Below are 14,073 nucleotides of genomic sequence, written 5' to 3'. Positions count from 1 at the left end.
ATTTAATTAATCAATATCTGCTGTCTTTGTTTCATTGTGGCTACAACATCTGCTGTCTATTTTTTGGGTCGAAGTCTGTTCTTTTTGGCTTCTGTTTTTTCATTTTGGCATGCGGAAGATTCTTCGCTTTTTCGTTATGAATTCAACCATATAAAGAACGTCAAATTTTGCCAAGTAGTTTTTGAAATACGTCAAATTCTTCGCGCCTGGGTCAAAAACTGCATTTTAAAATATTAAAACAAAAAAAAGGTGAATCACTCTAACCCACACATTTTTTGCAAGACCAATAAGAGTCGCGATTAACTCTTTTGCATGGTGCCTTGTTAGTTGTCGAGTTTCTTTTTTAACTTTTGCTTTCATTTAACTAGTTTGTGTTTTTACGCATTTAATTTTATTTTCTTTTCTTTTGTTGGTTTTGTTTTGTCCCTTTTTTCTTTATTTAAAATAAAAAAATAAAAAAACAGAAAAATTCAAGAAAACTCAAAAATATTTTCGTTTTAGTTTGAGTTTTTTATTATTTATTATTTGTAGCTACTTCCCAATTCTATGATGAGATTTGATCTTTATACTTTCCAGAAAATGTGAGCATGATAATAGTTCTTTACATTATCTTTGTGTTAGCTATATTCTTATGATCTTGGCAAAACTTTATGCACATAGCCATGTAATATGATTTTTGATTGGGAATTTCACATGATTTAATTGGTAAATCAGAGCTAGTGTAAACTTATATAACCCTCATCATGTGAGCTTTTGTTAAGCCTATGCCTTTCTTTCTTGAGTGTTATATTATTCTTTAATTTTCTTGTCTACAAGTCGTTGTGATTTCATTATTCCTTCTTTTGGTCGAGTACTTGAGGATATTTAAATTGTTTGCTAGAACTACTTTCACTATCTATTTGAGGCATATTTCATAAACCACATGGATCCAAGGAAATGATATAGGCCTTGTTTCTTTCATTTGAGCCTTTCTAGCCAACCCGTTCATTAATTATCCTTAATTAACCCCTTGAACCTTCTAAATTGAGCATATTTCTTTATTTAAACCACATCACCTGTACCATAATAACCCTTCAATATATACATCCTTACCGTCTCTAGAGAACTAGAAAAGCATAATATATTTTAAAGAGATTCTCAAGAATGCAAGGACTTCAAAGAGCTTACAAAAGAAAAGAAAAAGAAAGTGTCATATCCTAAGTGTTTCAAAAGCTTAAGTTTGGGGTATGGTAACTCATCAAAAGAACTGGCCAGTTCAAGAAAAGTAAAGATGAGAAAAATGGAGAACAAGAAAAGCTAAAAATTAATCGTGAGCAACAACCCGTACAGTAGGCCATGTGAAAGGCAAGCTAAAATTACAAAATCCAACCGTTAGTAACACACCATTGACCTAATCATCTTAATAATTAAAGTCAGGTGCAGTCGGTGCAAGGAGAAATTATTCTCCCACTCTAAGTGATCACGTTATTATTACTGGAGAACTAAATGTGAGAGACCAGTTATATATACAACCACTTTAAGGGTAAAAATAATAAATTCGCCATGTTCATATATTTGGGAAATCTTTTGGTCTTGTGACACTTACAACTTCGTCCTTCGTCGACCATTTCTGCGATTCGGCCGAAGGTGATGCATGGGAGACAGCATGTGAGGCAACCTACACCACAAGATGAATTTCACCAATTGGGTGGATTGAGTACATATATATTTATAAAAGAAGTGCTAAAAGAAGGCAATTATAATAGACAAAGTGAATTTTGGCCCCAGAGAGAATTTATATCTTACATGTACAAAAATTTTCTCCACAGTTACAAAGACCACCCGACCACTGCTGAGGGTGATGACCATAATCAACGTTCATGGTTTTCTTTTATGAGATTATAAGTCGACCAAAAAAAAGATTGCTGGAAATGGAAAAGTTTCAGTAATGTAAGAGGAGATGTAAGAGAGAGAGAGAGAGAGAGAGAGAGAGAGAGAGAGAGAGAGAGAGAGAATGAAATGCTTTCGAAAAATGTACAAGTGCCTTGCTTGACAAAGAATCAATACAATGGTTTATATAGACTTACAAAGAATCAGTATATACTGGGTAAGACCCTACTAGTACTAGACGAAACCCTAGAGGACAAACATGCATGTTGTGTTATCCTTATCCACTTGCAGCTGGAACACAATATTATAGGTGGTCCTTATTTCGCAACGCAAACATGCATGTTGTGTTATCTTTAAGTTCTACAACGTGCAAAGCATGTATTGTCAAATTATTTCATTTTTATAATAATACTTACTTGTTTGTTATACTTTTATAATAATACGTAGCATGCAAAACTATTTAGATATGTCTTTCTCTTATCACCTCCTGCATGCAAAACTGAATGCTAAGTTTATGATGAGTTGTAGTGGTCAACTTTGATCATGCTATTGTTGGACACGTCACTTTACTATAGTCAACCTACAAGCACTATCACCTAGTGCGTTGTCAATTGTCATTTCCTGCTTATAGCTGGCAGCCTTGCGTTCATACTCTTTGATAGTTCTTGGAAAGACAAAGTGAAAGAGAGATGCAAGGAAATATGATATTGGAAGAGATAGAGAGCTTTGTTTGTGTTTTACTAATTTGGAAATATGCTTTGGAATCGAGGTTGGGGGTTTTGGGGGTAGCTTTTATAAAAATTGATTTAATTAAATTTCATGAGAATTATATTATATATGATATTATAAATTGATCAATGTTCTTGATATTGAGTGTTTACATGTTGTTAATTATCATTATATAATTTTATTAATATTGACATGTTCATATGTTATCGGTGATGGTTGGAATTCTCAGATTAATAAAGAAATTATGGAAAAGAGGGTAATGGGAAGGATCTTTTGTGTTGTTGAGTCTAACCATTATAGGGACCAAGTTCAGGCAAGCCTGTGTGCACATTAGATTAGGATATTAGCCGTATAATTGTCGATTTGGTGATTTGGGCTTGGAGATTCATGACTTAGACAAGAGGACTAGCAAAAGATGAATTATGGGATGATTGGGATGGGATGTTAGTTTATATAATGAAGCATTCAGAATTACAGTGGTAAAATGCATGGTATGGAACATGCAAATTTGATTGCCCTATTATATAGATTAATGGATTGGGTAGAATTGAAGCTCATTCATGCATTATTATCTTTCATTTGTTATGTGATTGTATGCCGCTTAATTTAGTTATATCAATTTATTGTGGAAAGGTTTATGTCCCTACTGAGCTGTGATTTTGCTCACCCCTTTATAGACTTTGCCATTGTAAAACCCAAAAGACAGGTGGTAGGTGAGCCAAAGTTGAATTAGATAAGAGTTGTAAGAACCCAAAACAAAATATCTAAAAAGAAATAAAATATCTAAAAAGTAAAGAAAATATCTTTTAGTAAAAAGACCATTTTGCCCTTGCATTAATAATGAGGGAAAATTTGATTTTTTGATTGAGAAAGAATTTGGGAATTCCGCTTGCGCCATTGCGTAGAGCACGGCGAAAGGAGTCCGTAGACACGGAGTGGGCCCGAATCGGAGTTGTAACGAAAAAGTTTTGGTCAAAAGAGTCTCAGTGGCATAACCGTAAATATTTCGAAGTTTCATCTATATAAACCCAGACTCTGCGCGAAACGGACCACCGACTTCCAGAAGGTGCTGGCGCCGCCTCCGAGCTCCAATGGCCACGATACCGGTGGCGTTGGAACCGCCATCGAGTCCCCTACCTTTTCCAACCGACATCAACTCCGGGGCCGCCCAGAGCTGGCGGGAAAATCGTGTTTTCCGACTGAGGTTCGTTCGAAGCTACCCGAACTTCCAGCTTGAAATTCTTCCTCGTTTCTCCACCAAATCGATCGAGTAAGGTATGGTTTTTGAGCTATTTTTCGTGCTCTAGCTGTTGGGTATATGGGCTTTGATCGATTTTAGCTCCAAGGGGTTCGATTTTAAACTTGAAAATTCGGCCGAACTTCGGCCCATCGAAACTACTGTTTCCGGTCACTTTTTGGGGGTGGTTCAAGAACAAAAGTGACTCCAAATAGGGTGTTTTACCTAGGGTAGGAGTTTGGAGCCTCGGTTCCACAATTTTTCGGCACACCCGAATCGCTTTGGACACCCGATCTGTCCCGCGCGTGTGGTGGCGCGTGGTCCAGGGTGGTGGCACGGCTCTGGCCAGTTTTGAGGTCCTCGTGTCGTCATGAGCGCGTGGGATTTCGCAGATCTCGATTCGGAGTCCGTTTGAGCCCCAAACGGATTTTCCATATCGCGCGATCCGTGGGTGCAGTGTCGTGTAATCGTTGGATCGCGCTGAATTTTGGATATGTCGGTCTACACGATGTCAGGATCATGTAGGATTCGACGGATCGCGAATCGGAGTCCCGGATACTTCGAAATCGCGAACCCTGGGGCTAGGGTTAGGGTTTTAAGCGATAACGCGATTTTGGTCAATCCGACCGTCCGATTCGGACCAAATTCGCAGAACATGGTTCCCGCTGTATGAGAAACCTTCAGGGACCCCCAGATTGGCCATCAGAGATCGTGGACCCACGGGGTCCCGGGTCGGCCGATCGGGCAGTGTATCGATTAGCTGAGCATAGGACCTTTTAAAACAGGTCCAAATGTCTGAAAAGGCTAGTGTGGGTTCAGGAGTAACTTGGAATTGGACGCACGTACTTCTAGGGGCCGGGGGCAGGGTGTTTAATTTAATTCTTTTATTCAGCCTTTATTGATTTATTGTTCATGGATAATCAGGCATCTGAGGTCCAGCCGATCAGCATGAGGAAACTTCAAAGGGTCAAATTAGCTTGGACCATCTGTGAGTGGACATTCTTTCATAAATCAAATTTTATGAATGATTTGATGTGATTTTATATAAATAAGTTTATAAGTGATTTTATTTTGATTTTATATAAGAGAGTTTTTATAAATGAGTTTATTCGAATAAATTTCCTTATTTGATCATGAGTAAGTTTTTATTACGGTTCTGCACGTGATCAGTATTCAGTACAGTAACAGTTTTTATAAATCCGTGCTGCTTATTTATAAGTTACAGAAACAGAGTTTGAGACTGAAATCAGCTGAGACAGCAGCACAATCTGAGATTTCAGTTTAATTGGATTTTCTAAAGGAATTTATTTTAAACCCACCTTGTACCCATTTTCTTTATGGTGATTACCCAGAGTCGGACCGATGTCTACGGACATCCAGCCTGATTATAGTTCAGTCAGTGCACTTGACTTTGCCTCACGAGTTTCGGGGACGCTCGGACCGTGAGTGCCAGGATTTGCGGCTCGACAGACTTGGTGTCCCGAGACTTGCCAGGATTGCGGGCTCGGCTGACTCTGTGTCCCCGAGACCTGCCAGGATTGCGGATCAGGCTGACTACGGTCCCCTGCATCCTGCCAGAGCGACTCGAGCTGACTTGGTGTCACCGAGGAATCTGCCGGAGGGACAGGCTGATCATAGTCCCCTGATTTCGCCAGTTTGCGGCTCGGGTGGACTGCGTGGCGCCCGAGACCTGCCAGGGAATTGACGGATATAACATGGGTACAATTAGGTGGCAGTTTTAAAGGATTTTAAAGCTTTTACTGCAGATATTGTTTACTCATTTTTATTCGTAAATTCATTCGAGCGAAGTTTTAAAGGATTTTGAGCTTTCTTTTATTCAAGGATGATTTTCAGGCATTTTATATTGGTTTCTCAATGATTGCACATGTGTATTTTTTTGGTATTTTTATTCAGTATACCAGTTCTTTGATTCTTCCAGGCAGTAATATCTATTATATCAGATCGATTATGTAAGTTTCTTCATTAGTATACTAAATCATGCTTGTAAAATCTTTTATGTGGAGATATAGTTAAATTTTCGATGTATATATATCCCTAGTTATTTCAAAATGGGGGTATTATATTCTAGCTTGATTTTAAGAATCTCACTTTTGTCCACTCACAGTTTAAAACTTGTTTTTCGCCCCCAGGTCGTAGAAGTGCATAGGATCCACCACCGGGCCACTCTTAACCTCCACGCTTCAAAGTCAGGTAAAGTTGTAGAAATTTTCCTGAAAACCTGTGAACTTTAGAAAATTGCTCTGATATCGAGTTTATTGGAAAATTTGAATCTGGCAAATTTTGGTTTATCCTATTCTGGCAGTTGGGTGGAAATATTTGAGATTGTTTACAGGTGAAATTTTGGGACTGGTCAAAATACAGGGGAGACTCTGCCAAATTTTCGGCAGAAGTCTAAGGGAATTTTAAAGAGAAATTGAAGTAAGAGGGCAAAAAGGTCATTTGTGCCCGACATTCGCCAGGTGTCGGACACGCACAGGACTTGGCTCGAATTTCAAAGTGGAAATTGGGTCGGGTCCTGTCAAGAGTGATAGAACTTTATTTATTTATTGTACTCTTGTATGATTTTGAAGCTATTTTTATAAGAGAAGTTTATTTTAAACCCTATTTTGGCTTTTTTTTTTTTTTTAAATTTCCTCATACATAGGGCACCGGGGTTTTTTTTTTCTCCACCGTACCTTGAATCCGGGGCATGATAGGAAGACATCCTCTCTTAAGCACACACTTGTCAACATTATTAATCTTCAAACATAAAGAATACAAATTAACCATTTATTCCTAAAACTGAGCAATTTAAAATTTAAAAAAAAAATTTGTTAATATGCCTTTGTCTGCTAAAGTTGTCACACCCCAATCCACGGATTTACGTAATCTTGGATTAAGACGTGATTCACACCTTAATTATAGAATTTAATAAAAGATATAACTAAAATGTGAAGAACATTTAAATAAATAAATAAATAAATATTTCACATAGAATATTCAACGGAAACAACAACATCCGAAATCTTACATTTTTATATTTATTTTATAAGTTAGAACTACTCAAGAGTTCACTAAAAGAGTAGTTCATTATTCAACCACAAGCTATGCATACAATGCACTCTATAAACAAGCCAAAATCATCACAAGCCCTAAATTTCAGGTTTAGTACCTGCAAAATTTGTTAGGGGGTGAGTGAAACCACAACTCAGTAGGCACATAAACCTTTTCACGGTAAATTGATATAACTAAATTAAGTGACATACAATTAATCACATAGCCAAATATCACATTATTAATAATAATGCATGAATTCTCTTCATCTACTCCCGTTAATTCATATAACTGGACAAGCAGACCTACCATGCTTATACCACTTGGTCCCGAATGCCCATTTATATGAACTAACCCCCATCTCAATCATCCATAAATCCCCTTTTGTTAGTCATAATCCCCTTTTGTTAGTCATATTGTCTAACTCCCCGTTGCTAGTCCCGTATCACCTAATAAAGCCCATGTGCACTGTGGGATCTCTGAGATTTGACTCCAGCCAAGAGTTAGACTCAACTACACAAAAGATCATTTCCATTACCCTATTTTCCATCATTATTTTCTCAAGCCAACAATTCCAGCTAATTTCCATGACATGATACAATTATGTCTTTCACATATCCTTCACAACAATGTAACCATTTAAACCATCACCAATGTATATATAATTAGTTAGAATTTGTAAATACCTAATACAAGGAACGTCAACCAAATTGTAATACCATGCATAATATAATGCTCATAAAATTTAATTAAATCAATCTCTGTAAAAGGCCCCCAAAAAACCCTACATCTTTTTCAAAGCTAATTCCAAGTTCAGAAAAACAACCACAAGCTAATACGGGCTCTAACTCCTCATGAGAATTTTATCACTATTCTCTCTCTCTCTCTCTCTCTCTCTCTCTCTACGCTTTTCTCTCTCTTTTCATGAACTTTCATGCAAGGTTAGGTACTTTCAAAAACAAAGGAAAAGGTCCAATTTATAGTAATACTTAGGGAAGAACCAATTAGATCTAATTGGTGGGGAGGTCATGACCACGTGAGAATTTTGGGCTTCAGGATTAGGATAACTATTACTAGATTGCCAACACCTCATGCTTAGTCATCTAGATATAATGACACTTGTGAGTCTAAAGTGTGTTTGTAAAAAGATTTAGATAACAACTAGACTGTTGAACTTAGCCATTCAAGTACAATAATATAATATTACTATTTTTAATAACTAATAAGAAAAATTTCTAAAAATATAACACGTATATATATATATATATATGAATTTAACTGCATAGGTTATAAACCAAATATGTAACAAAATTTTAAAATTTCCAAAATTATATATATATATATATATATATATATATATATATATACGGGGTTTCACAAAAGTATATTCAAGATCACTTGTGCATGGATGTAGGCACCGGTGGAGCAGAAGTTGGTGGCCCAATCCAACCTAAGTTTTACATACAAAAACAAAATAAAAGCGTTAACTGTGATTAGGACCAAATGATGTTGATGATAATGATATAAAATTTATAATTAAGGTTCATAATAACTTGATGATTGTACTAATATAGGGTTTAGATTAGAACCTCTTGAGGGGTCGAAGCCGCTCCAGATTTGAGCAGAGAATGTTCTTGACATACACTATTACGAAAAGGCTAATAGGCATCGGTGAAACTGATGCCTTTTCCTATCACATACTGATGCCTCGTAAGGTGATGCTAAAGGGGGGGGTATAAAAGGCATCAAGTAAAACCCGATGCCTTTTACAGAAACAACATCGTTTCTTCAACCAAAATGATGCCTTAATGAGCTTCAATTGTTGACTTTCGTCTAAATTATGTTAACTTCCGATGTCTTTGATGACAACATCAGTTCTTTATATACCGCTGATGCCTTTTCACAAGAACCACTTCACTTCTTATTTTCCGATGTCTATCATTAGTTTAGCATCGGTATTTTCATAAATGTCGTCGTTGATTTGTATCATAACTTCATGTCTCTATTGTTGCGATGCCCTTGTAGAATAACCACTTCACTAGTCCTATATTATCCGATGTATTTAGAATAACCACCTCACCAAGTTAGAATTTTGTAGCTGTAGTCTCAAGGATGACCAAATGGGAATACTAGATAAGTTGCCAAACCTAACAACTCTGCTCCTTATAAGTGAAGTTTTCAAGGAGAATACAAAGATACTGGTTTTCTCCAAAGGAGGCTTTCCTTCTCTTCAATTTCTTTTAGTTTTTTTTTTTTTTTTTTTTTTGGACGAAAAATAACTGAGTGGTGGGTAGAGGAAGGAGCCATGCCTAGTCTCTGGCAATTGAAAATATGGTTTTGCAGTGGATTGACGACGCTTCCAAATGGGCTGACATATCTTACTAATAATCTCAAAATTAACCATTTTCGGGATGCCTAGAGGACTCCATAGAGGATTCAGGAAGATGGAGAGGATTTCTGTAAAATTCAAGATGTACCTCAGTTGTAATGGAGAACCATACAACTAGGGGTGGTAATATTGTACACGACCCGTTACACGATTTGAAACCCGCACGGAAAAAACACTGCCCGAACCCGCATGATTAATATTTGGGTAATTTTCTGATTAACCTGTTATGACCCGTTTATTAAACGGGTGGGTTTCAGGTCAACCCGTTAAAACACATGTTTAACCCGTTTATTAAACGGGTCGTGTCATAGGATAACCCGTTAAAACACATGTTTTTTCTCTTTCTTTTCCTTCTCTCTTCTTTCTCCTCTCTCTTTTTTTTTTTCTTTTCCTTCTCGCTTCTCTCTTCTTTTTTTGTTTCTTTCTTTTCCTCTCTTTAATTTTCTCTCCTCTCTCTTTTTTTTTTCTTTCTTTCTTTGCTTATCTCTTCTCTCATCTCTCTCTATTTTTTTTCTTTCTTTTCCTTCTCTCTATCTTTTTTTTTATTTTCCTTATATTTTCTCTCCTCTCTCTATTTTTTTTTTATATTAAATTTTTTCAGTTGTGAGTTTCATAACATACATGTTATTATTTATGAACCCGTTACACGACTCGAAACCCACACGATAAAAGACAACCCGAATCCGACAAGACACGTTTATTAAATGGGTTGAATTCGGGTTGAGCATTCTTGATACGTTTATTATTCCGACATGATACAACCCATTGCCACCCCTACCTACAACCCACCAATGCAATGAAAAGGTAATTTCTTCATTTCTCTCTTCTTTTTTTCTTCTTACCTTTTTTTGTCTCGTTTGATTCGCATGTCGTAGTGAAATGGGTTGTGAGTATCAAATGTTTAATTTTGTTCACTAGTAAAAGATTTTTTGGCACTTGAAGGCCATGCTAGTGAAGCACAAGCACCGAGGGTACAATATTGCCTCCCCTGTTTTGGTATGTTTTCGTTCTTCAGTTTGAGAGCTCATAGGTGCGTGAGTTATGAGTGAGAGGCTTAATTAATTTAAAAGCCAACCGCTTGGGATTTTGAAACAATATTGAAGGTATTACTTTTGATCATTGGATGTCCTTCTTGAAATGTCAAATATCTTTCCCTTGTCATGTGAACAACAATTCCATAAGCTATAGGATTTTCTTTGTAGTTGATCATGTTAACAAGTTATACTAATACTTTTTTACTCCTTAATCTAGGCTTTTGCAGTGGATTGACGATGCTTCCAGATGGGCTGACATATCTTACTAATCTCAAGGAATAAATCATTTTCGGGATGCCTAGAGAACATCCATAGTAGGATTCAGGAAGATGGAGAGGATTTAAAATTCAACATGTACCTTCCGTTGTAATTAGAGAACCCTACGACCCACCAATGCAATGAAAAGGTAATTTCTTAATTTCTCTTCTTCTTTTTTTCCCTTCTTTTTTTTTTTGGTCTCGTTTGATTCGCATGTCGTAGTGAAATGGGTTCTGGGTATCAAATGTTTGATTACATTCACTAGTAAAAGATTTGAGTTAACAAGTTGTACTAATACTTTTTTACTCCTTAATCCAGTTGATGTGAAATGTATCAGAACACAAAACAAACAACGGCACATTTATTACAATACGTTGGATCTGGAACATCCTCGCTTATATCAACATCAATATACTTTCATACAACACAAAGCAAATTCCATCAAACAAAAACAGAAAAGACACATGGAGAAGACAAACACGACATTAATTGTCTGCCAAGTATATTGGCGATCATTTGGTCATGGAAGGAGGCACCTGTGGCGCAGCAGTTGGTGGCCCAATCCAACCTACATCATAAAAACAAATACAAAATAAAAATTAAAGTACCCCGGAATGATGTAAATAATGATAAATTTAAGGTCATAGTATATTACTATACAATGATGACATATATGTGTAGGATTAGTTTAAAACCTTTGGAGGGGTTGAAGCCTCTAGATTTGAGCTCAGCATGTTCTTGGCAGAGGGCACACGGTCCACAGAAGAAATGAACACAACAATCACCGCAAGGCTCCTCCGGCAGACCAAATTTTTCGCGCAATCTCTGTCTATACATGCATGAGTAGATCCACTGGCTGTGAATCGTCCACAACAACCCGTACACTACGCTATGGGAAAGGCAAGCTAAAATTACAAAATCCAACTGTTAGTAACACACCATTGACCTAATCATCTTGATAATTAAAGTCAGGCACAGACGGTGTAAGGAGAAATTAACTTTTCCATATACAACAGTCTATGGATCGCAACCGTTCTCTCACACCAAGTGATCACGTGATTATTACTACAGAACTAAATGTGAGAGACCAATTATATATACAACCACTTTAAGGGAAAAATAATAAATTCGCCATGTTTATAGATTTGGGAAATCTTTTTGGTCTTGTGACACTTACAACTTCGTCCTTCGTCGACAATTTCTGCGTTTTGGCCGAAGGTGATGCATGGGAAACACCATGTGAGGCAACCTACACCACAAGATCAATTTCACCAATTGGTATAAATTTAACTTGTCAGGTAACTATAATAGACAAAGTGAATTTTGGCCGGAGAGAGAATTTATATCTTACATGTGCACAAACTTCCTCCACAGTTACAAAAACCATGCGACCACTGCTGAGGGCGATGACCATAATCAACGTTCATGGTTTTCTTTTATGAGATTAGAATTCGACCGGAAAAAAAGATTGCTGGAAATGGGAAAGTTTCAGTAATGTAAGAGGAGATGTAAGAGAGAGAGAGAGAGAGAGAGAGAGAGAGAGAGAGCGAGAGAGAGACTGTCGGAGAATGAAATGTTTTCTTAAAATGTAGAAGTGCCTTGCTTGACAAAGAATCAATACAATGGTTTATATAGACTTACAAAGATTCAACACAAATGGTTCCTAGACTAGTACTAGACAAAACCCTGGAGGACAAAGGTGGGCCTTATCCACTTACAGCTAGAACGCACTATTATAGGCATATGCTTCTTCTGTTGGTAGAGCAGGCTTCATGTTATTATTACTGATGTTAACCCAGCAGCAACCCTCTGAGAAAAGACACTGCACTACAACGCGCGGTCTGCTGCACGTTGTTGAAGTATACTTTTGGCAACATCCACCAAGTGCATGTTGTAGTACACTAACGTTCTTTTAATGCGCGTTGTCAAGATGAAATTTAGAGAAAATTTCGCAACGCAAATATGAATGTTCTGATATCTTTAAGTTGCTAAAATATGAAAACTATGAGAGAATATTTGTTTGTGAGAATTTTCTATGTATTCTTCTCCTTGTAGGAGGTCATATTTATAATACAACGAAACCTGAATGGGCAAGTCAATAATAAATTCCTAAATCTATTTACAGTAGGAAATCAGGAATTAAAGTAAATCAATTACAATTATAATAAGAATTCTTGGTGTGTAAGGAAAGTAAGTCAATATCCACAAGTCACGCCAACACTCCCCCTCACGTTGGTGCATAGATGTCGCCAATGCCCAACTGATCTAGTGAATTGTGGAATGCTTTACAGGAAATCGCCTTTGTCAAAATATCCACCAATTGATCCTCGGATTTCACAAAAGGAAACTAAAACACTTTAGCCTCAAGCTTTTGTTTGATGAAGTGTCGATCCACCTCAACATGTTTAGTACGATCATGTTGAACCGGATTCTGTGCAATGGCTATAGCAGCCTTGTTGTCACAAAAGAGATTCATTGTGGATGTAGGTTTATACCCAAGTTCAGTAAGCAACTTTCTTAACCAAAGAAGTTCACAAATCCCTTTAGTCATGCCTCTGAACTCGGCTTCTGCACTGGATAAAGCTACTACATTATGTTTCTTGCTTCTCCATGTCACCAAATTACCTCCCACGAATGTGAAGTAACCCGATGTGGATTTTCTATATGTTACATTACCTGCCCAATCTGCATCTGAATAACCATCAATATTTAGATGACCATGCTTTGAGAACATAATTTCCAGGTGCAGACTTCAAATATCTAAGTATCCGAAGAACTGCATTCATATGGTCTTCACTTGGAGAGTGCATAAATTGACTGACAACGCTTACCGCATAAGCAATGTCTGGTCGAGTATGTGACAAATAGATCAATCTTCCCACTAACCTTTGGTATCTTTCTTTGTTAGTTAGAACTTGATCCGGATATTCTCCAAGATGATGATTCTGAACAATAGGAGTGTCCACAGGTTTACAATCTAGCATTCCTGTGTCTGTCAACAAGTCTAAGACATATTTCCTTTGAGAGAGAAATATGCCTTGCTACGATCGAACCACCTCAATTCCCAAGAAATACTTGAGTCCACCTAGATCCTTCATCTCAAACTCCGTAGCCAGATAGTCTTGTAGCTGTGATATTTCCTGTTTATCATTCCCAGTAATAATCATATCATCAACATAGATTATTAATGCTGTTACCTTCCCTTTTCGATGTTTCAAGAACAGTGTATGATCTGAGTTGCACTGTTTGAAACCATTGTTCTTCATTGCCATGGTGAACCATCCAAACCATGCACGTGGTGATTGTTTCAATCCATACAATGCTTTTCGTAACCTGCAAACTGTTCGAGTCTGAGTAGTATTATATCCAGGAGGAATGTCCATGTACACCTCCTCCGTGAGTTCGCCATGTAGAAAAGCATTCTTTACATCAAACTGGTGTAGTGGCCAATCCAAATTAGCTGTAAGGGACAATAAGACTCTGACAGTGTTTATGTAAGATCC

At 37.1% G+C, this 14,073-nt stretch overlaps 1 protein-coding gene and 1 long non-coding RNA gene across 2 annotated transcripts; one reads left to right on the top strand and one right to left on the bottom strand.

Moving 5' to 3' along the window:
• The first annotated feature begins 3,775 nt into the window (after positions 1 to 3,775).
• On the top strand, positions 3,776 to 6,026 carry LOC117628668. The gene is made up of 3 exons (XR_004586000.1): positions 3,776 to 3,873; positions 4,760 to 4,823; positions 5,986 to 6,026. It is a non-coding gene; the product is annotated as an uncharacterized LOC117628668 (long non-coding RNA).
• Positions 6,027 to 10,992: 4,966 nt separating this feature from the next.
• On the bottom strand, positions 10,993 to 12,036 carry LOC117628658 (cell number regulator 11-like). The gene is made up of 4 exons (XM_034361156.1): positions 11,922 to 12,036; positions 11,748 to 11,819; positions 11,266 to 11,475; positions 10,993 to 11,138 (listed from the first exon to the last, which is right to left on the bottom strand). The coding sequence occupies exons 1-4, from the start codon at positions 11,995 to 11,997 to the stop codon at positions 11,083 to 11,085; spliced, it is 414 nt and encodes a 137-aa protein (XP_034217047.1). The 5' UTR covers positions 11,998 to 12,036; the 3' UTR covers positions 10,993 to 11,082.
• Between the last annotated feature and the right edge of the window lie 2,037 nt (positions 12,037 to 14,073).

Source organism: Prunus dulcis, chromosome 1, assembly GCF_902201215.1.
Source record: "Prunus dulcis chromosome 1, ALMONDv2, whole genome shotgun sequence".
Classification (NCBI taxonomy): domain Eukaryota; kingdom Viridiplantae; phylum Streptophyta; class Magnoliopsida; order Rosales; family Rosaceae; genus Prunus; species Prunus dulcis.
This window is presented reverse-complemented; position numbering and strand designations above follow the sequence as displayed.